At 40.6% G+C, this 24,209-nt stretch overlaps 1 protein-coding gene across 12 annotated transcripts; it reads right to left on the reverse strand.

The window, feature by feature from the left end:
* Positions 1-1,561: 1,561 nt before the first annotated feature.
* SYNCRIP (synaptotagmin binding cytoplasmic RNA interacting protein) lies at positions 1,562-21,350 on the reverse strand. 12 transcript variants are annotated; one of them, XM_083608360.1, is made up of 12 exons: positions 20,951-21,350; positions 19,346-19,505; positions 18,535-18,653; positions 18,291-18,398; positions 16,371-16,484; positions 16,108-16,284; positions 13,940-14,075; positions 12,742-12,947; positions 10,997-11,146; positions 9,714-9,835; positions 6,067-6,433; positions 1,562-4,204 (listed from the first exon to the last, which is right to left on the reverse strand). In XM_083608360.1, exons 2-12 carry the CDS (start codon positions 19,491-19,493, stop codon positions 4,163-4,165), a joined length of 1,689 nt encoding a protein of 562 aa, XP_083464486.1. In that variant the 5' UTR covers positions 19,494-19,505; positions 20,951-21,350; the 3' UTR covers positions 1,562-4,162. The 12 variants fall into 12 exon arrangements, with proteins under 12 accessions (XP_083464486.1, XP_083464487.1, XP_083464485.1 ...); XM_083608361.1 differs by having other exon boundaries at positions 1,562-4,201; positions 20,951-21,332; XM_083608359.1 differs by having other exon boundaries at positions 1,562-4,201; positions 5,925-6,433; positions 20,951-21,332.
* Positions 21,351-24,209: the final 2,859 nt, after the last annotated feature.

Consider the following 24,209-nt stretch of genomic DNA (forward strand, 5'->3'; position numbering starts at 1 on the left):
AGGAGGCAATTTTTGCCAACTCCCTCTGCAGTCTGCCCACCCCCATCTGTTCTGGAGGAATAAGCAGCTTTGAATCAAGCCTCGTGTACTTGCTTACCTGTAATCCATTGCCTGAGCCACGCATCCAGAACAGCAGAGAATCGTGCCACCATCTTCAGGCGATTCTCTTATTTAAATATTAGGATAACATTCCTCTTTATATATAATGAAGCTATTTCATTTCATTTAAGTTGAGCAATGTCCCAAAAGGAATGCTGTGTTCCAACAATTCTTATTAGTTCAGTTCTTCCTTTACTACATCTTTTCAGAGAATTCCAAATATGTAATATTTTCAGAAAGCAGAACCCTCTTTTTATCCTAAAGTTTTGCTGGGAGGGGGCTTTCATCCAGTGATATAATGGCTACAAAAAGGAGTAGTTTTATTGGCACACTAAGTGGCAGCACAGTTGTACTCAGGTCACTGGCAAAGACCTGTTTTAGCAGCCACAACTTTCTGCGCAAGATGAAGACTGCAGCATCCAGCCAGTCACCTTCAGCTTTTATCCTCTAATCTCAAAACAAAACCAGTGCAGAAGACCCCTGTTGGGTCAGTTTCAGAATTGCAAAGTTAGAGAAGCTTCACATTTCTGCAAACAGCCCATGCAATCTCTTTGCTCGATCAAAGGTTACTTAACATATTACGAACATATTACTATTCAATTTGTACAAGATTCACATTTTTGTTTTCAAGCCAGGGTGTGTTTAGCTTGTACTGTAATGTGAAATGTTTACAACTACCTCTCCAATCTACTTCATATAACATAACTGAATATGAGAAGCATATGTATAGGGAATGTAAAATATACAGAAAAGCTTTCTGAAGCTTTCCAAAGGAATTATCTTTGTTTATAGACAAAAGGGAATTTCACAATGCCTTTAAGGCACTTCTGTTCTCTTCTCTTTTCAGCAACTGAACTAGTTGTCAGCTCAAGTCGCTTTCTATAAAAATGTCTTCAAATGTACATACCCCTGCTTATTTATTTTCTCCAGTCCTCACCAGAAATATTGCTATCAGCTTCACTTATGCTGAATGGCATTCTATGCAAAACTGGGAATAATTATGTCAACACAAGTTCATGGGAAATTGTATCTTAAAGAGAAAAAATAAGTTGTAGTAATAACTAGCATAAACTATCTTCATCTGTTCTGGAACATATGTAGACTCATTAGTATAAGCTGGCACAGAACTGAATAGCATCAGAATTTCTGCTACAACGTAACAGGAAATCTGTGTTACCATGCCAATATAATGTATGATATCCATATAAGCATCGTCCCAATAATTTCACTAAAGCTTGATGTAGTCTGTAACATCAACACCTAAAGTGACCAGTCAAAGATAATCTAAAATCATGATTCAGCACCTTTAGTTTCTAATTGTGAAAGCTTATTCCCTTCACATATTGTTTTAAAATTTTCAATGTTAACATTTCTTTTTAAAATATCGTTTTTCACAATACAAGTTTCCACATGCATTTTACTGTCGCTTTTTCATTATAATGCTAAAAAAACTGCACCAATGTCAGAACAGTGCAAATAATATTTAATTGTAAAAGTCATAATGGCTTGAATTCATCATTATTTAAGAACACTGTCAAGATTCCGGTACTTATTACTCACCATTGCTTTACAAACTATACAGACCACTTCCAGTCAATTTTAACATGCACCCCCACAACCCAACAATTTTTACAGCTGAAATTGAGGACCATCTGACCTCAATTTTATCTTTCATATTGTCAAATTTCATTTTGCATTTGCATTGACTGAGTACACAATTCTGAAAAACGCCAATTTTTTAATTTCCCTTCTTCCCCAAGCCAAAATTAGTGATGCTTGAAAGCCTACAAGAAGTTTGTTTTCCAGCAATGGGAGAAATGTGGAAGATTTAGTCAGAAGGTTTCTCCCTCTTCCTACACCTCCATTAGATATCAGATCAAATTTGGCATAAACACCTTGACAGTGTTCTTCATAAGACTATGACAGTAAAGATGCCAGTTGGCACAACAGCCTCATTGAAGGGAGCATTTAAACCTCCTTGGCACTGGGACTGCCAGCACCAAGGATTACAATATAATCAAAGTTGTATTTAAGGCTACATTTAGCAAACCTACGTTCCATAAGCCTCATCCTATCAAGGTTAAGATTTCAGAAGCTGATGCAACACTCATGTTTCTTACTCAAATATGGAAAGTAGAACTTTACCATGGGCAGTATATGAAACTGTGGCAGCAGGTGTCTCATTAAGCAGTGACTTTTTACCATCCAGCCACTTAGTTTCTTCTTATCTAGCAAGGCACATTTACATATTCCCATGAATACTTGACAAATTTTAAATTACACTTTATGTCCCAGCTATCCCAGTAATTGACATACAATATACTAAAATGATTTATTAAGGTAACAAAAATTCAATTAATGTGAGAGACAGACTACTGGAAACCACTATTCTAAGAAATGTAAATACAAGTAAACATACTGAAATGTGTGCGCACGAGTTTTTAAACCAGAAGATTTCTGCACTAACACACATTTATATTAATGACACATAAAAAAAATAAAAACTTTATTACAAAAATAAGTTACACTTGCCTCCAGCTTACAGTATAAAACAATTTTATTTGCAGGAATGCAAAATGATTGTTTGCAATGAGCATTTAACATGACATCTATTTTTTGTTAATTTTTTCATTTACTGGGGAACTGGTGTGTATAAAACCTTAATTCGGTGTCTCAGTTCTTATTGTGGTGCCTACGGGTATGTAACAACTGCAGTATCCCTTTGGGAAGGGTATAAGGGAAGCTCTTTCTGCCAAGCCCATATTAAATCATAGTTTTATTTATCTTACCTATGCATATTTAGACTTGACAGAACTTTTTGGAAGGGTGATTCAATAGAGGATGCTTCACCACTTAACACTCACTGTCATCAAGGTGCTTTAGAAAATTAAAACATAGCACAAATGATTGTATTCTACTCTACAGGTTATCATGATCTGCATAAAGAGAAAATGGAAAGCTGATCTGCTTGTTTTTACAGCAATCAGCAATAAGAAATGCACTAATGAGAAAACATACCTTTACCTAAAAAGCTAAACTACAGCCATATACTATCTTCTATGATTTATGAAAAACTTCAAAATATCCAAATGTCAGGCTTCACTGTACAGTTGTCAGTTTGGTCTGACCTTTTATAAAGGGACACTGCAGTATTTAGTACAAGTTGCTGATGCACTTTTTTAACATTTGATGTCTTACAAAAAGTAACATCTTGCTAAACTATTATACATCCAAATAACTACAATATCTGAAGAAGCAAGGCTGCTTTTTCAGCCACAAAATACGACAAAAACAAGGCCTGTTATGATGAACAGGAGGGATTCTTTTACAAAGCCTCTGAAATTAAAGGCAACTAAGAATGTTACATTTGGTATATATTTTACCCTCATGTCATAATTAAACAAGCCTTGATTTTATCTACAAAAAATTTCTATGTACAGTACAGATAGGGTATAGTTCAATCCTCTGCTACTGAGGTAGTTAACCAACCCTTTAAAAAAGGTTCTGAAAAGAACCACTATCTGGAATGCCTGACTAACCAGCTCTGATGATTACACCTGAAACTGCTGTATCTGAACACATTTCAAAGTGATTACTATATAGACAACCATGATTAACCCTTCATGAGCAGAAATAAAAAGTTAAGGATGCCAATTATGATATTCACCTATCACTGCAGTAGATTTCTCAGTGTGATAAAAGAATACCACTTTTGGAATCCATTTTAAAAACACCAGGGAAAGGTCTACTTTAAGTAGATGTTTTTGTTTTTTTCATTTTTAAGAAGATTTCATTATTTAAGAGGCCATGCTAGAGATAAAGAATTTGTTGTACACATTGGGAAAAATATTAGCTTTAGATTTATAATTTGCACTGCAGAGAAAACTTAATAGAAATTCATATCAAAGTCCAAGTGTCCCATATTTGATTCCATGATCTTCGCACGAAGAATCTTCTACAAAATAATTTGCTCCTATACAGCCGCGATACTTAAGGTTGCTTGATTTCCTTACCATTACTCCACTGCAAGCTTCTGGTGTAATCCCACTTAGCAAGTCAGTCTTCATTGTAACAGGTCAGGACCGGCCTCGACCCCTTTTCCCTGCTAGCCAGGTAACAAAAGGAATCAGTTAGATAAATCTTAAAATCAAATCAGGAAGACTGTTTAAAAATGAGTAAAATAATTTACAATAAATAAAGCCAAGAACATTTTGTCATTTGATTAACACTAAATTTGAATCCCCCCACCCTTTTCGGGCCTTAAATTTTGTTCAAACTGATTTTATTTATAATTCAGCACTTGTTTTGGTTTTGTGCACTCCATTCAACAACTTTACATTAGAATGTTTTCAACAACTTTATCTGTTATCAAAAGAACACTGAAAATTCTATATAGCTTAGTTCAAAATTCTCATATTCATTGTATAAATTACAGTTATCCAATTACATGCATTCCTCATTGCTATACGGTGCATGCTCTAATTTGGGGGGAGGGGAATTGAAAATTAAATTTAAGATATAGTATAGGCAACCATTTAAGATAATTTTCAAGGTGAGGCGGAAGACCACATGGACGCATACCAACTGAATTCTTTAAAAGCTTTAAAGATCATACATCCTCTTTAATGCAACTTTCAAAAAAATCAATACATACGTGCACACATCTGCTTGAAAGTTGGACACGGTTCAAACAAATATTATGATTTAAAGAGGATGTAACAAGCAAGACATTTTAAAAATTCCAACATGCATGCTCTCTCAAGATTCTGCCTATGAATCCAAAAGCTATGCACTAGGCTCAATGAAACTAATATCTACTACTACAGTATCTACTACTACAGCAGTTTTGATTTCAAAATTTTATTGTGAAAGTAAATTAAATGTTAGTGATTGAAATTTGCTTTGGAAATTTCATATGGAGAACTAATTGAAATAAACTTTGGTAGTTCTTGTTTTGAATTTAAATACTTACCAACTTAACTTACTACAAGAACTTTATTATTTGATAGAAACATGAAGTCAGTTGCAAAACTATCACTTTTATACCAGAAGCAAAGTATTGTGATAAATCAGCATTGCATAGTGTGCCAAACATATTCCATACAACAATTACAAGGCATTAAGACCTTTAAGCTGCCTTGCTATGCCACATAAAATTTGAACCAAATTTGCAATAAAATTTGTCAAAAACGAATTGTAAACACAATTTTAGAACGTGTACATTTAGGTGTGAATTTTTATTGAAATAACAACAGCATAAAGATACAGGTAGCCAAAATGAATTGAAAAAAACCAAATTAGTTCAAAGATCTAAATTAAAAAGCAATTGTGTAATCAATTTACCTTTTTCCTAGCAATTTAAGTTGGTAACATACAAATACTCTGACACAAGGTATTTGAAGAGACACTTAAGTTTATCAACTACCTTTTCCAAAGACATCAAGACTAACTACTACTGAAACATTGCACACACTACAGCCAAATAGACTTGAGCCAAGTTTTCCCAAGCAGTATGCAAACTAATGACTATGAATGCCTTTATTGAAAAAATAAAATGAAAATAAAATCAGTTCGCCAGAAGCAGTTAGAAGTGTGGTTTTGTTCACGTCCAAGCGGATTGTTAAAATATATACATATAGGGAATCTTGCCAGATGTCACAAATTAGAGCGGCAACCGTTCAGATTAAGGGCCAGTTTCTGATCAACCTATCAGTCTCTAATTTTACAGAAGCCCTATTTGTTCTACTTCCACTGCTGCCCAAAAGAATCCTGATAAAACTCCTGGTTTTCAGATTTGTAACCATAGTTACCAGAATGATCACCACCTTGGAGCGGTTGCTGAGCAATGGGATGGGAGCCCCAGTTCTGATTATTGGTCTGGCGCCGCTTGGAATCTGGCTGGTTGTACCCATCAGCTTTGCGCTTTCCTCCTACATTTCCACCGCGGCCACCCCTTGCACCACGTACCCCGCGGCCTCTTTGTTGCTGGGCACCTCCTCGCGCACCACGAACACCTCTTGCTGATCCAGGACCACCTCTTTGTGCATAACCGGCTCTGCCACGGGGAGGAGCAGCCCCGCGACCTCTGGAAAGAGCAGCACCCCTTGCTCCTCTACCACCCCTTCCTCTAGCTCCAACTTGAAAATCTTCATAACCATAGTAAGGATCTTCATATCCACCACGATAGTTATGGTAGTCATAGCCATAATAATCGTAATAATCTTCATATCCATAGTAGTCAGGGGGATATCCATAGCCACCTCTACCTCCTCGACCTCTGCCTCTTGTTGGTGGGGGCATATGAGGAGGGCCATAGTAGTAATAATCATCATACCTGGCAAGAGATAAAAGTTGCACTTTAATTTTCTCTCTCAAAGTATAATATCTAAATACAAACATACACACCAGAATGATTAATTCAAATATCAGAATAGCTTCCTCAAATGTTTACTACTGGGTTTTATCATACTGTTTTTACTGCATTCAGTGTACTGGAATTTTTTCTTTGGCAAATGGGGCAATCTTCATTGGAAAATCGTTTGATGCCCTACACTGTTCTATCACAATTCTTTTACTTCTATTTAGTAAATAAAGCTGAAGACTTTGAAACTATGACCCTTGCCTAATATACTGTGTTTGCAATTACAGTATATTCATTGTCACTGATGAATTTATGAAACAAAAATTTCCAGCTTCATTTCACTGGTTGCAGTCCAACAACGTATGGATTCAGAAACTTTTCTATGCCACATGCTTTACACCTACTCTGTGTAGGTCCTTTCATCATCTTACAGCAGAATCCTCCAGCTGCTGAAAATTAACAGATTGAACCCAAATAACCCAGATTTTGGAGTGCTATCATCCAGAGAATAGGTTACACTAGACAACTAAAGCTTTCTTTAGAAATGTATCCATGAAACAGCTGTATGAACTGCTCCCACCCTCTCTACCCCAATCTTCCTGAGTGAAACATTTACAGTCCTCATTATCAGAAAGGGAACAGGGTCAGCACATACATCTCTACATCCCTTCCATGGACAGAGAATGCCTGAAATGGGCTAGTCACAGACTAACAGGGAATACAGAAAGACCCATGAACAAGAAGGAGGGGGCAGGGAAAGAGATGCAGGGCCCCTTCCTAATTTCAAAAACTACCACAGCGTAGACATGTTTCAAAATTGACTAAAGACACCATTTGCTGATGCTTTAGTGTGGAATAGGGAGCAAAGACAGAAGCACCTGCCCAAGAGACATTAACAGCATGAAAAGTAGGAGAGTCACTGTCCACCAAATAATAATTAAGGGATATGAACTGCATGAAGAGAGGGAGCAGGTTCAAGCCAAAGAGAATATACATGAGCACAAAGCAGAAAGAAAGAGGACACTTGGGGCTGGATAACTATTAGGTCTGTGCACATACACGCCCAATCCAGCACTTTGGATTGACACCAAATCAATTCAGGGGCCAGTCCAAATTCGTAATCAGGGTTTAAATCCTTCACCCACATCATTATTTAACCCTCTGTTCACCAGCTATTGAGCAGGGAATTCAACCTTGCTGGGTGTTGCTTCGCCACCACATTTCATGCAGGGAACATGCTAATGAAGCAGAACCTGCCTGCCTCCCCACCCAATTATGTCTCAAATTGCTCCAAGTGAGTCAACTTGACCAGGGGTGTCTCAAACCAATCTGGCCAGAGCCTAGATCTGCCCAGATGTGTTCAGGATTTAGTCAAATGTAAGTGTAGCTTTACAAATGTGCTAGCAGTATTACTACTGCTGCACCACCAGGAGGGTACAACCCGCATGGAAACTCAGAAGGCCTCTATCTCAATTAGTTGTGATACAGTAAGTATAGGCAGTGACCCTTTTGCATGGGAGTTCCATTCCTGGCCTCCACACACGTCAGTGGAGCACCTCTTGCCCTCTTCCAGGTCCAAAAGGACCCACGCACTTGCAGTCGCATGTTAACTGGTCAAGCACAAAACTGGACTATCTCACTGTAGCAGTGCAGGGGACAGCATGTGCAAATCAAGCCTCACTGCCACTACTTTTCATAAATTAGCCATATGTGATGCAAAATGATAGCTCTGAGGACTACCTAGTGTAGAGATGAATGGTGCTATCGGAAAGCCTCTTTGAACATGCACTTTCATTGACAGAATACATTCAAAGGGTAGATATGCCAACTAAAATGAGATTACAAACTAGCAGTAAATAAGCCTTGGATGTAATCAGAGCATGCACCATTCATAATTGAAAACCAGCAGTATAATCAAATTCAATCTGTTGATCTATAAACAGCTAACATATATACATGCTCATGGTTGCCTAAGACCTGGAACCACCATCAGGAGTTGCATCATTTCCATTTTGAGTTGCATCCAACACTGTCTCTGCACCCACAGAATGGACTTCCACTCACATAAAGCAAGTTCAGTCCTCCCTGTACCAACAAAATCTGATTTGGATGTTCCAGAGAATGAGGAGACGGGGTGCAGCACTGCAGGGGAAAGGCCAAGTCCCAATGAGCAAACCCAAGTCTCCCATAAAGCTGCGTTTTGCCTTTTGTGATTAGCACATCTTTTACAGTTCTTGTAAAGCAATGCTTGAGACACATGAATATTTGTAACTCTTCCTTTTAATTTATTCCAGAAATGCAAATAAAAGGCTGACATTCAATGGTGTCCATCCACCAGCAGATTTCCCATCCCCACTGCAGCTCCCCATGCTCCCAAAATCTCCTTCAGTGTTGGGGACACTCCAGAACAGATTTGGAGGCGGTGAGGGCTGCAGTGGGAAGAGGAAATGCATGTCTTGCTGCACAAGTAGAAATGCACTTGTACAACATTGGATGTGGTGTAGAAACAGCTGAGATAGCTACTAGGATGACAAATAAACAGTGGGGGGAAAGGAGTATATTATTTATGGTATACAGTTTGTCCCCCACAAGGAGTGTTACACACGTGTTCCTGTCATACCACAAAATGTGCACAGGATTTCAGTCTAAATTTTCTAAAATTATTGGATAGAATATTGTCAGCAGTCAATTATTGTGTCATGAAAAACCACAGAGGATACACAAAATTGCAACACAAAGCTTAAGGTGAGGATTAGTAACAAAGGACTAAAGCTTCTAAATACTGAATGCAGTGAATGTAGGAGAATAAAATAAGCAGAAATTCCTAGACCCAGAGACACTTTCTGATCAGCTACATGTCTCTACTGCTTTTTCCACTTTCTCTTATGGTATCTCAGGGGGGGAAAGCTGCACTTGCCTGATCACTTCTGAGGACATATTATTTTAAAAATGTATATACAGGCCTAAGTAACGAACAGAACACTACTTCTCACCTGGAGATGTTATGTAGTTAACACAGTAATTCTCTCTCCACTTTTAAAAATAGACCAAAAGATGCAGGCTGCACTTTTATTTTTGGAAAAGCATGCATAAAGGGAAGTCGATATCTTGAGCAGTAAATGTCATCAAAGAACCCTACATTTTTTTACAAATGTTTCCATGGTATGTATGCTCAGCATACAGCAAGAACTGCAAACCCACAACACTTGTATAAGTGTCATTTAGTGTCAAATGTACACACTTTAGCACTTACATTTGATTTTTAGCAGCTTGTCTCTGCGCTTTCCGCTCTTTCCTCTTTTGATCAGGTGGCTTTGCAAAAACTATTTCTATATTTTCTCCTTCTAAATCTTTTCCGTTCATTCCTTCCATTGCCTGTGGAGAATAGTTTTGAAATGCATATTGGCAATAAATTCTTCCAAAAACGTATTTTTTTTAATAATATGCAAAGAATGCAGACAATATGAATAGTAAGAGATGTTGAGTAGTAGTAAGAGATCTACCGCTGGTAGATATGTAGCACCTAAAAGCCCACCTCCTGTCCACTAGAGGCCCTTTCTGAGGTCCTTTGATTTTTCCAATGTGTAGGTTTTCAAAAATACTCCTTGCAACCCATGAGGGCTTGAAACCAGATCTGCAAAAAGATCTGTGCTGCAAAGCAAACACTTGAAATTAAAGCAGCTACACATTCCCACAAAATAGGTTGCAAGGTAAAATTGTTCAAAGTAAAAACAAAGAGAATAGGGAATTGTATAAACAAAGAGAACAAAATGTAATTCTTCAGCTTTCAAATACTGAGATGACCAAAATTGGAAACTGCGTTTTCCCCTATGACAATTCTATTTTTATTTGGGGGGGGGGAGGGCAGAAATGTAAATGATTGCATTTGGTGTCATGATTAAGTTTAGAAAACCTCAGGTATATTTAGCCACTCTAACTCCTACTTGGACATGCAACACTTCATTTGCAAATAGAAGGGTCCCATTCATGAAACAGACAAGAGATGCAGCAGGGGTTCTCAATGAAGAAAGGCGATTTAACCAATTCCTCCTTCCTACTACAAGCCTCATGTCACTTCCTACACTGTTCAGGGGTCTCCTAGACCTCCAGAGTGGCTTTTCAGGGGAAAGGCGTAAATGCCCAGGTTGGAGGTTTCTGTAAATGGAATTCCACTCATGAAAACTCTGGACTCAGCTGTTTCTGCACTGTGCACAAGGGTTTTAGAGTAGACTCTGGCTTAAAAATGAGCAGATCAGTGAACTGAACAGCCTGCATTCTATCCTTATTTTTAAAAGAGTATAGGACAAGGTAAGCATAGGAGAAGCAATGATTTTTCTACTTGGAGAGACAGACAGCAAAAATGAGCACCAAACTTCTCTGAACATTAACAGCCAACTGCTGTATTCATATCACTTTAGAGCCCAAAACTACAGCACAAAGCTTTAAGCATTTTATAACACAAATGTTTTAGCTAAACATGTGACTTAAAAATAATTTGATCATGTAGCAATAGCTGCACTGTTAATCAAAACCTACCTTTACAGCACCATCACGTTCATCAAAATGGATAAAAGCATAATCTTTTAGCTTTTTCACTCGCTCCAGCTTTCCAAACTGACTAAAGGCCTTTTCTAGTATCTCCTCTGTGACTGAATTTGCAAGGTTCCGCACAAATAACACTTTCACCTAAAATAAAGCAACAAGGGTTAATTCAGACTACAATTTTGTTTCATTCTTTGAAATACCGGCATTTGCCAAGAGCACTTGGGATGTGCCGTTGAGTTGTATCAAACACTGCAAAAGCAACTTCCAGTCACCCAACAGGACCTTCATCCTCTTCTCATGCACACCCAAAATCTAGTCCTGTGGGTTCCCCTTAACCCTCAGAAGGTTTCGAAAGGGTTCAAGGGGATGCAGACAAGGAAGATCAAAGTTCTGTTGTGCACATTCTGGATCTCAACATTTACAAATTCCTATTATAAAGAATTCAGACAACATATTTCCCTAAAAGCTATTATTATTATTATTATTATTATTATTATTATTATTATTAACAACAACAACAACAACAACTCCACCCACAATTTTTTTCAAAGATGCTTATAGCTGGAAAAAAGCCTACTAGCTCTGAATGTATACTCATTCTTCCAATGTCACTTGGGATATGTAAGAGTGGTGGTATGTTGTTGCGAGTCCCAGCACCCAAGTCCCTAGTTAGCTGCTGGAACATTAAAGGTACTGACATAGTTTCAGCATAGAAAGGCATCTGACTCCTGCCTAAAGCAGTCATCTGTCCCAGCAACGCACATTCACTATTCCCCCAGACTTTTACCTAATGTGGAAATGAAACCCAGTTCCAGTAAATGATAATAAAGGATCCCAGTGATGAGACTTGGTGATTTGAAGCCATCACCTACAACAATGGGGATACTAAGACTGGACAAAAAAGAAGGCAGGACTTGTATTGACAAAATGTAATGAGATAATGCAGTAAAGTTCTGTCCCTATCCTAACTGAAACTAGTTTTGTCATACTAGTCTGATAAATGCTGGTCATGCAAACAAAATTTGTATAAAAATTATTAAAAGCAGTGAAAATTCATATTATGATCCTATTTGCAAATTTTGTGTCATTCACCTGTTGTGTCACATGTTCACCTGTTGAGTTATCAGCATTATATGGTTTGGTTGAAGATTTAAGTAAACTTTTGAGGCTTTCACAAATGTTCTTGCTCTGAGTGCAGAACAAGCCATTCAAGTTACTGTAAGAAAATCATTTCGCAAGCATTATTCCTTCTACAGCATTTGCAGTGTTTGAAACTCCCATTGTTGTAGGTGCATTTTGCAACAGGGAACTTCATTAGGGCAAGCAATTTCTGAGCTCTGAGCTCAGTACTGCGCGTAAGATTTCAGAGTAAAACTACAAAGTGGAGGAAAGGAGGACCTTTTTCTGCCTCCCCACTTCCAGCAACTGTTTGAAGACTGGAGAAGAGACCCTCTTAAGAATATTAGGGGGGTGGGCAGGGGAAAGACTAGACCATGTGAAAAATGAACATATTTTAGCTGCAGTTCATTCATTTTCAGCTTTGCATTCTTCTTATAAAAAAGTGTGCCTTCCATTGTTGCACCCATAACCTAGGTTTAAGGTGTTGTTTAGCTCTCAGCTTTCATATCTCTGTTTCTAACACTGAGCATTTGCCATATGATACAGATTTAACAAAATAATCATAACTTTCAGCTTGCTATAACTTTTTTTAAAAAAGTATCACTGTTATCTTTTACCTTTGCCATGACTTCAGGATCTGGATCTTCTATAGGATCAGCCCATTCAACTGTTACCACATTACCCCAGACTTTCACTTTTCCGCTCATTAGCCTACGCCTGGCTTGTGCTGCAGTTTTATGATCTTCATATTCAAGGAAACAAAAGCCTCTATTCTTTTTTTTGTCATCAGGTTGGTGATACAATATTACATCTGTGAGACCCTCTGAAATTGAAGCCAATCACATGAGTTTAGTTAAGCAGTCATACAAATTTATTAAAAAAAAGAAGTAAAACTGTGACAATTCATCTTTTTACCCTAATATGATACAGTGGACTATTAGATTTGCTAAAATTCCCCAGTAAAATGTTAGAATTTCTTATATACCGTATTTTTCCGTGTATAACACGTCCCTGTGTAAAAGATGTGTATCATTTTTGGGGACTCCAAATTAAGAAAATGGGGGGAGCTTGCCCAGTGTATAAGATGAGCCCCAATTTGTAACCTAATTTTTAAATTAAAAAACCTAGTCTTATACACGGAAACATACGGTAGCTTATCTTCTGATGCTTTCCCCCACATATACCATGGCACTAACTGATAACCAACAGAGAAAATTTAATTTACTCCCCATCAAAAGTACTTTTCTAGAAAGAAAGTCTGAACTGAACAAGAAAAGACTGCATATGTACAACACTTGCCTCTAATTTGGGGCTAGATATTTGACCAGTCAAATATTTTCAGCAACTGACCAGTATAGTATGTCTCTACTGAATGTCATGAATATTCCATGACATCGTAACAGCTTGGCTTCATTTGCCCTTTATTTTATCTTAACACAGTATAGTGTGTTAACATAAAATAAAGGGCAAACGAAGCCAAGCTGTTACGATGTCATGGAATGTTCATGAATATTCTAAATGATTGACAACGAGATCTAGCAGAACTGAGCAAAATTACTCCTTTAATAATTTCTTCCAAACAGTCAAACTTACTGAATAAGAGGCTTTGGTTAAAACCTCCCTCAAGCAATGTATGACACAAGGATAGGCCACAGTCCCAGCTCATCTCTTTCTTACTGTCAAGAATATTCCTTATGATCTCAGTTTACAATGTCATCATCATTCAACATCAGCCGAAAGATGGTGAAAAAATTCATCACTGATCACTTGAATTATTTCCTTTTAATAACACACCCAAGATACAAAGTAACTTACCTGTTACTTTGCTAAATTCTTCAACTATCTGCTCCTTTGTTTTACTCTTAGGGATAGAGCCAACAAAGAGCCTATTATTGGCAACGGAGATACATACACCAATATGTTTTCCAGAGCGGATTTCATGATTGTTATACTAGAAGAAAGAAAGTAATATAGGGTAGGTCATCCAAAAGTGCTTATGCTTTTCCTTGCTTGCAAACTTTGAACTTTTACTTCTTTGCAAAAATATCACTCAATACAGAGTAGTATTTTTTTCAAAAGAGGAGCAAGTGCTTCAAGTACAGTGGTACCTCGGGTTAAGAACCTAATTCATTCTGGAGGTCCGTTCTTAACGTGAAACTGTTCTTAACATGAAGTACCACTTTAGCTAATGGGGCCTCCCACTGCCACCGTGCCGTCGGAGCTCAATTTCTGTTCTCATCCTGAAGCAAAGTTCTTAACCCAAGCTACTATTTCTAGGTTAGCGGAGTCTGTAACCTGAAGTACCACTGTATTGGGAGTGCACCATTTTCAGCAGCGTGGCTTCTAACCATGTGATAATGCAGTTACGTGGGCCACTAAATAGATGGTTCTATATGGCCCTGGGTTGCTTCCACCTACCTGATTAAAAGTAACTGGACACAGTATCAACGAACTGTATTGAGGCACTTTAAAGACTGACAATTTTATTATGGGATTTTATTATCATGGGCCTTGGTTCATAAAAGTTTACGCTATAATAATATTATATTTTTTAAAAATTGCCACAATAATGGGGTTTTTCTTGCGGCAACAGAATAACCTAGCTACCCTGTAAATGAGTACACTATGCTTGTCAGCTGTGTGGACACCACACACACGCATACAAGAACCCTGGAAACTGTAGCTTACCCCTCACACAGCTACAATTCCTAGCACCCTTAAACTACAGCTCTTAAGATTATTTGGGGGAAATGATCTTCAAAGACACCTTGGGTTAAACCCTATGTGTTGCTCTAATCCTAGATCAGAGAAAAGCAGCAACAGTGGTACCTGAGCACATCTATTCTCTGCCTTTCATCTCCTAATACACAAAATGTCGCTTAGTTTCAAAGAAACCAACTACAGCCTGCATTGCAGCAGGATCCTCTCCCACTGGAAACACACATCAATATAAAGTGGAGTAGAAGGCATCCTTACCATACTTCAGTAATTGTACAAGCCATCTCACTCTGTGAGGAAAAGTTAAGCCTAAGACTACCTATGGAGCTACTTGGCTTTTGCTAAGTGTCCCACTGTTCTTGTTTTGACTATGAGAAAAGGATGACCTTGTCAATCTCTCTCCCCAGATACTGCTCCCCTTGACCCTTTATGGCAGTGCTCATTCCCTGAATTGCAAGTCAGAGACCAAGGATATGCTATAATCCTCAAGTAGAAAAGCAAAAGAGGGAACAGAGACCATGGAGAACGATCCCTCATTTTAAGTAGAGTGGGACAATTAGATTACTTTAATATCAAATTAAGCCACTTGAAGGCACTGCACACTATACCAATTTAGTGTACCATGTAACACTACAGTACATTCAACATTAGAGACCATAACCAAAATTTTAATTACGGGTGTGGAACTTTTAAGCTAAAGAAATGGTACTTCATAAGCCCAGTCACTAGCCTGGATCTTTTTCAAGCAAGTAAGACAGAAATCTTTTGTAAAATGGTAGGCAGCTAGTTTTCTTTCAGGTCAAGGGTCATGTTTCTTAGCCTTTAAAAAGAACTTGTTCAAAATCCTGCTCTTCATGCAATAATTCCATTTTCCCCACATCTATGATATTCTAACATATAGCCACTAATAGAATTAGAGAAGATATTGTACAGTATGAGCTCACTTAACCCAAGACATAATTCCATGTACACTTGTGTAAGACTGCACTGTAAGCATTTCCATTTCTGCTATCCTTGACACTCAGAGGGATGGAAGAAAAAAAAGAACAAACAGCATATAACATAACAAACTGAATAAATAAGTTAAAGGAACTCTTAGAACTGCTTAACTAAAAGAGGTTCTGGAGGTCACGAGACCTAAACAATTCTAATCTATACATCATGATGTACACCATAGAGTATACTTTCAGCCACTGCCAGGGATTTTTGTACTTGCTTTTAGATAAAGGGGTGATCCTAAAAGAATGCAGTAAGAAAAATCTTACCAGTTTAACAGCTTCCTGAGCTGCCTCTTTGTTACAAAAAGTGACAAAAGCGTATCCTCTGTTTAAGCCTGTCAGAGGGTCCATCATTAAGCGAAGATCCCATATAGGTCCTGCTTTCTCAAATAATGGAACCAGTTCATCCTCAAATAAGTCCCTTGGAATCTTACCCACAAATATCTGTAACAAAAAAAATATTTTAAAAAGGATCACACATACGGGTAGCAAGGACACACCACCCCATCATAAAATGTGATGCTGCTTACCTCAGTGCCAACAGAAGGCTGTTGTCCTGAGTAGACACACTCTGGGGGAGGACCACCATATTTTCTTTGTCCAGTAGTCACATCAAGTGTGTAACCCGTTCTCTCCAAAAGTGCCTTCAAATTTAAGTTTAGAGTTTTAAATAAAGTCTAACTGTTTACCAAGTAATTAAACGGTCTAATTAAAATAGGAAAAGGAGACAAATGTTTGCAATGAAATAATCTTTGACACTTACGTTTTAAGAGCGACTTGCATTCCCTCAGCTTTGAGTATGTCTGAGTATATACTAATTTTGAGCAAATTTGATTTTTGCTTTGATTTTTGCACAAAAACACACCCTTCCGAAAAAACCTATTGTACATTTCAATCCTAAATCCTTTGTGCAAAGCTTCTCAAAGTCAGTTTTGCTGCCTTCTGTTTGCATAGGCAGCTGTTATGCCAAGAATCCTACACTTATCCCACCAAATGAAGGCCTGTTTGTGCCTCACTGCAGGGCAGTAGTTCTCAAACTTTTTTCTCTGGGCCACTTTCAGAATTAAAATTTGCTTGCACCACCCTGAATTTTGTATTGATAAGAAATACATGGGGAAACTGAAACAAACAACTCCTAGCAGTGCTTGATTTAAAAAACAGAACACAACTACTTTATAATGTGATCACTGAACATCCATAAAGTATAAAACAACGCAGCTGTATAAGAACATTAATCATTCCCAAATATAATACTGATTATCCTTGAATCTTCCCCTCACACTTGCCACACCAGTGTGGCGCACCACACCCTTTGAGAACCACTGCTGTAGGACATCATCGGCCTTCTCTTGGCCATACACAGAGCCTGCTTCAATTGAGAATAGTTGTGCCCTCTGAATTTGGAGAGCATGCTAGAAGTGAAGCATGGAGAGACCTCAAGTTTAAAAGAATACGCCTAATGAAACATAGCATGCCTAGTAGAGCAGCAGCACAATAAGCTTGGAAGTGTCCAGGTCACTTTTTATAGAAGGCCACTCTTCCGCCTCCTCCAAATTGTATGATGAATTAGCATAAACATAAATGCTTCAATCAACACTAAGCCTGCCCTACAGTCCTGTGGACATGCATACTTCAGTTTGACTAAAGAGATTAAATACTGCTCAGTATTTCATTAGCTCTTTGTGAATGAAATAATGGACAAAATGTATTGGAATTCCAGTAACTGAGTACTCAAAAAAACAAAAGCAAGCAAGCCATGGAAAAATATATGTACTGTGTGCAAATGCTACATTCAATTGCTTTTCTACAATTTCTGTACTTGATTGTTGTGGGCTTTCACACAATAAAAAGTTACTCTATCAAAAGATATAATTTCTCATGGTAGAATAAGCTGAAGTATTTGCGGTATACTTCAATAGTCATGAAGCACTGAAGTCTTTCCAGTGTCAGGCTGTACTAAACTTCCAACTGCTGGCTGGTACAATTTATCTCAAATTACAGTGCCAATAGTGATGATTCATGACCTGTCTCTATAAAAACAGATGTGAGTGTATATCTACTAAAAACAAGGAAGAGAAAGCCTACAAATCATGATGCCAATATTAAATGTATGGACTGGGTATAAAACTGCCATTCTATAACAATTTGTGGCATAGTGCTAGTGGCACGAATCAGATGTCAGAGGTACTTTCACAATTGCACCCTGCTAACATCTCCCTCTGCAGAATGCAGAACAGGACCTGTATCCAGAAACTTTTTCTGGACAAATACTGTGCAGAGGAATCTAGATAAGAGTAAGCTGCTCTTATAGAAATGTCAACTGGCAAGCACCAATGAAGGGATGACCAAGAAGAATATTGTTAAAAAAATACTTCAACACAAATCATTCTTATGCAACCACAGAAATAAGCACTAAAGGCATAAGCATACTGGCCTATAAGGAAACATACCTTGATTTTTGCCTCATCTGGTCCTTTGCTAGAATCTGCCACTTTGGTCCCTTGTTTTTCTCGCTGTCTATATGTCTTCATGACGCCACATAAAAAGGCACTTTTGTTCTAAAAAGATTACACAAATAACGTGTAAGGGCTGAATTTTAAATCAATCATCCTGACTTGTTCAAGTTTTTCACATGTGCTACTACAAACTGTAGTACTATCAAGGAACAGAAATGCCACTATAGAAGTACATTACCTGAACATGTGAGAGATCACTGTCTTTAAACTGCTGAAGCACTGCCAATGCACCTTCTTCATTAAATTCCTTTAAAGCTTCAATAGCTCTTTCATCTAAATCACTGTGAGCAACTAGCCCTAGAAAAAGAAATATTATATTCTAGCATTTTTAGTTATTTCATTTCAGAAGCAGTTCCACTGATCAGAGGCCCATTTCAGGATTTCCCCTTTACTTAAAAAGTTGCTTTAATCTACAAATGTACTGTAATACATATGCTGATACTTGTTAAGTTTTGACAAACTCTGAAAAGTCATAATTTTGCATAAACAGTTGACTCAACTTGAGCAGTGATTCTCAGTACTTTTCTGCCTCTTAAGGAAACTGTTTAAAAAGACTAAAGCACTCAAACAATTCTATTGGTCTCCAAAACTGAGCTTCAGAACATGACTGAAAACACAGTAGCCTTTGCACCCACAGGTTCAAACATTAAATCAGGTATCCTCCAGAAGAGATGCTTATGATTACTGCCTCACTTACTACACAGTGCTCCAAAGACAAATATAATCCACTATGAACTCTTCCTATTGCCTGAAGTACAACTGCATTCCCCTACCACCACCCATTCACTCAGTACCACAGACTAACCTACAGCAGCATAAATGCCACGTTATTGTTTATCATCCAAACACTTGCTAAGAAGACTGCAGTCCCCATCTTTGGGTTTTTGTTTTTTGTTTGGAAACCACAAAAAGTTGCTATTTTAGCCCAAAGCAAGGAAAAGTCCAATAGAAAATATTGAAAATGTGACTTTGCAAGTTTTACATCTTACCTGCAACGTAAATTTCATCTAGTTTTTCAGCAACTTTCTGTGGTAAACCAGCATCAAGCAATGTCTGGAAATGCTCAGAATGGGTAACTGCAGCAGAAGTATCCATCGGCTCTTCAGTACCATTCCCATTAACATGTTCAGAAGCCATGTTTCCAGATATCTGTTCAAACGCAATAAGCATCATAATTAAGCTATAAACCTTAAAGCCGAACTATTGGTGTATCAGTCAATACATGCAGCTACCTGCTAGGGACTCGCAGACTGTAAGCCGTTTTCCCTACTACTTTCGCAATCAGAAAGCACGCAAGGCTTTTTCAAGAGAAGGACTAATAGTGCAAAGGCATACCCTATAACCAAAGCCTAGCGAGGATATTAAGATTTTATTGCAGATTTTATACAATCCAGCCGAACTCTCTAGCTCACCTCCCTTCTCTATCTCTCTAAAACGCCCTAAGCAGCTCTTGGAGAAGTTAGAAATGGAGCAAGAAGCAAAAGGCGCGGAACAACGTGCAGCCACCAACGCGCGACACAGCCACTGCCATTCCCTGCTGCTTTTACCCGAATCGCTTCATTCAACCCTTCGCACCTCTCGCGAAATCCCGTTCCGCTGCCTACGCTACAGCTTCTTCCCGCCTCTTTGACAGGGCCTAAAAGCAACCAGGCGAAAGGAACAAAGCGCTTCCCAGTCCGCACCCAGCCCAAGCGGCGGCAGCCGCCATATGCCCGCTGGAAACACGTGCTCGGCGCGTTCAAATGTCTTACAACTTCCTCCAGCGACCAACTTCCCTCCACCCCACCCCACCCCCCCTCCCGGAAAAGCAGCCTGTCCCTCCTCCTCCCCCACTTTTCCCTCCGGGAGAAGAATTGCAACACCCTGGGCCCGATTTCGCCATGTGGAAAGAACGAGGGGGGGGGGGGGTGCGAACAAAAATGACTGCCTTCCCATGCCTTTCCTCCTCCCGCCGGGTAAAAACACGCACGCACAGAATCAAGACCCTCCCTCCCTTCTTCCCACCATGCTTCTTCCAACTCGAGCGCTGGAAAGACACGGATCCCAGGCTCCGGCCCGTTACGTGACACGAAGCACGCGGCAAAACCCCACCACCACCATTAGAAAAAGAAGTCGTCCCGCAGCCACATTGGCATCGGCGGCGGCTGCCTGCCCTGCTCCTTCCAGCCTTCCCACCATGTCCCACCCCACCCCGGAGGCGCCTCGTGGCCAATGAATGGCGCTGCCGCCTGGACAATGAGGCAGCTGGAGCCCCTCGCGGGAGGGAGGGGGCCAGCAGGGAGGGCTTCCCCTCGGTTCCCTCTACATCGTGCGGCCTAGCGTGGCTAAGTGCCGGGAGAAGCTGCGCGGGACAGGGCCGCCGCCGCCGGCCTCTTTTGTTTATCCAAGCTCCCACCCCGCCGGAACCGGCCGGGCGGCAGGCTGCCTCCCGCTCTCCCTCCGTTTTCCACGGGCTCCGGCCCGCTCCCCCCGGGGAGAACCTTCTCTTCGGGCCCCTTCTTTCTCTCCACCCCCCATAAGCCATCCCCCCCCCGCCGACTCTCCCTCTCCCCTCCCTTCTCCACAGCGCCTGACGAGCCCCGGTGGCTGCTGACCTGTGTGGGGCGAGCGGCAGGGGCTGGCGGCGGCGGCGGGGGAGGGACGATGAGCGGCGCGCGAAAGGGCTCCGGAGAGGGAGGGGGTGGCGCGGGCGGGGGGCGCGGTTGCGGAGCTGCCCCTTCTCCGCTCCCTCAGCGTGTCCTGAGAATGTGGCAGGAGCCTGCGTAAAATGGCGGCCGCTCGAGCGCTCACGCCGCTGCTGGCACCAACCAACCCCAGCCCCCTTCCACTCGGCTCAGGCAGGGCGGGGAGAAGCCAGGAGGGAGGGAGGAGGAGGCGCCGCCGCCGCCGTGTGAGAGAGAGGGAGAGAGAACGCGCGCGCGCTGGCGCAGCCCCAACGCCGGGGTCTCCCGAGCAGATCCACAAGGGTTATCGCCCCGCCCGCTAACTTTGGCAAAGCTAGATTCTTAGGCAAGGCAGCGGACCAATGGGAGGCCGCGCATGCGCTTACGGCAGCCAGACGGTGGCTGGCGGTCCTCGGCACGCTGTAACGTTGCGGAAGGCGAGAGAAAAGAACGTTCCGTGCGTTGCTGCCCGCCTCCGCTGCGCGCGCGCCCCCTGCCCTGCCGCCGCCGCCCGCTCTTTGGGCGACTCCTAATTAGCACTCCGGGACACTTGGGCACGTTCGAGAACTGAGGGAACTTTCGCGTTCTGAACGTGCCGTAGTTATTTCGGATTGTCACGGCTATTGCAATAAACTTCTTGACAATTAGTGCAATATTGCTTTTACGCTTCGTCACGTTGTTTAATTTTTGTGTATACTGTGTATTAGAGATATATTTAATTTGTGGGGGTTTTTAAAGTTCGGTGTAAAGTCGTTCGGGGAACCTGGATGTGTACTAGAAGTTGGTGTTGACTAAAAATGTAGTTAACCAGCACTGCAGTTAAGACATAACAGCGAAACTCGACATTCCATTTTTAAAAAAAATAATTGCACACACTACCATAGCCTAGCAAAGCTTGGTACTATTCAATTTAAAATTAGTAACAGTAGTAGCAGTAACTAACAATAATTATATTGTCAAGTAGAGAAACAGCTTTAAACAGGAAGATGACAGTCACTGCTGCCAGTTAATGCTACTTTCCGTACACTCCTGAATTCCCATGAAGGGCAGCTGAGGTAAAGTTGAGCTGAATCCTCAGTTCCTAGGAAGGCCAGCTGAGGAACAGCTGAATTGTGAAGACTATTTTTTAACCATTATGGGAGGTGGTAGGGACAGGACACAGTTAGGCTATTGTCTAAAGTGGGGGTGGGGTTGTTTCTGACCCTCTAGCCCAGACATGGCCAAACTTGGCCCTCCAGATGTTTTGGGACTACGATTCCCATCATCCCTGACCACTGGTCCTGTTAGCTAGGGATGATGGGAGTTGTAGTCCGAAAACATCTGGAGGGTCAAGTTTGGCCATGCCTGTTCTAGCCAAATCTAGTGGGTTCATACTTGTCCTGTGAAGCCATTTGGTAACTTCTAGGGACACAGGTGGCGCTGTGGGTTAAACCACAGAGCCTAGGACTTGCCGATCAGAAGGTCAGCGGTTCAAATCCCCCTGACGGGGTGAGCTCCCGTTGCTCAGTCCCTGCTTCTGCCAACCTAGCAGTTCGAAAGTACATCAAAGTGCAAGTAGATAAATAGGTACCGCTCTGGCGGGAAGGTAAACGGCGTTTTCGTGGGCTGCTCTGGTTTGCCAGAAGCGGCTTAGTCAAGCTGTCTGCGGACAAACGCCAGCTCCCTCGGCCTATAGAGTGAGATGAGCGCCGTAACCTGAGTTGTCCACGACTGGACCTAACGGTCAGGGGTACCTTTACCTTTTAGGTTTGATTACTGTAGTGTAATGCTTCTTTTGCACTTGATCCAAAAGCTGCAGTTAGTGGAAAATGCTGCAGCAACGTTGCTGACTGGAGTGAGAACCTGTCTGCATATAACAGCTTTGCTCAGAGATCTGTGCTGGTTGCCCATTTTCTACCAGGCCAAGTTCTATGTGGTAATTATTACTATATAAAGTCATTAACAGCTTGGGACCAGTTTACTTGTGAGATGGCCTTACCCCAAATATGCCTACTCAAATGCTTCGATCTACAGAACTGGCATTGTTACAGGTACCACATAATACTCATTCTTTAGTTGTAAGAAACTGATCTTTTATTGTGGCTACATTTACACTTCAGAAGTCATTGCCTATTGATATCAGGCAGGCTCCTTCACTATTTTTCATATCCCCTGCTTAAAACATTTTTGTTTGGTAAGCCTATCTAGACATGTAGATGTCTACCAGCTCCACATGGTGCGCCAGCTGAGACACTACCTGCCTGCGCACTGTCGTGCCAGAGATACATTCCCCTGCAATGTGCTCTATGTGGGGCCACCTCTGAAGGTGACTCGGAAACTACAATTAATCCAGAATGCAGTAGCTAGAGTGGTGACTGGGAGTGGTCACTGGGACCATATAACACTGGCCATAAGGATCTACGTTGGCTCCCAGTAGGTTTCTGAGCACAATTCAGTTTAAAACCCTAAATGGCTTTGTCCCTGTATACCCGAAGGAGCATCTCCACCAGCATTGTTCATCCTGGACAGTGAGATCCAGCTCTGAGGGCCTTCTGGCGGTTTCCTCATTGTGAGAAATGAAGTTACACAGAACCAGTCTTCTCAATAGTGGCAGCGCCCACCCTGTGGAACGCCCTCCTGTCAGATGCCAGAGATAAACAATTATACAACCATAGACATCTGAAGGCAGCCCTGTAACGAGACACTTAATGTGTAATGTTGTGTTGAGTTTATGTTGGAAGCAGCCCAGTGGCAGGGTCAACCCAGTCAAAATGTGCAGGGTACCAAAAATAAGTTTTATTTCTTTAAAGCCTATTTTAATCATATTTTGTAATGTTTTAAAATACCTGTAACTTTTTGTCAACAATTTTAGTATTTTATTTCACATTTACCTAGACTCCCCCCCCCCAATCAAATGGTATGTAAATTTTCATAAATATAATTTTCATGTAAACCAGTCATCTGCCCCCTGCTAGTGGGTTCTGTCTTGGGCCCGGTCTTATTCAACATCTTTATCAACGACTTGGATGATGGACTCAAGGGCATCCTGATCAAATTTGCAGATGACACCAAACTGGGAGGGGTGGCTAACACCCCAGAGGACAGGATCACACTTCAAAATGACCTTGACAGATTAGAGAACTGGGCCAAAACAAACAAGATGAATTTTAACAGGGAGAAATGTAAAGTATTGCAGTTGGGCAAAAAAAAA

The sequence above is a fragment of the Podarcis filfolensis genome (genome assembly GCF_964270895.1).
Source record: "Podarcis filfolensis genome assembly, chromosome: 3".
In the NCBI taxonomy this organism is placed as follows: Eukaryota; Metazoa; Chordata; class Lepidosauria; order Squamata; family Lacertidae; genus Podarcis; species Podarcis filfolensis.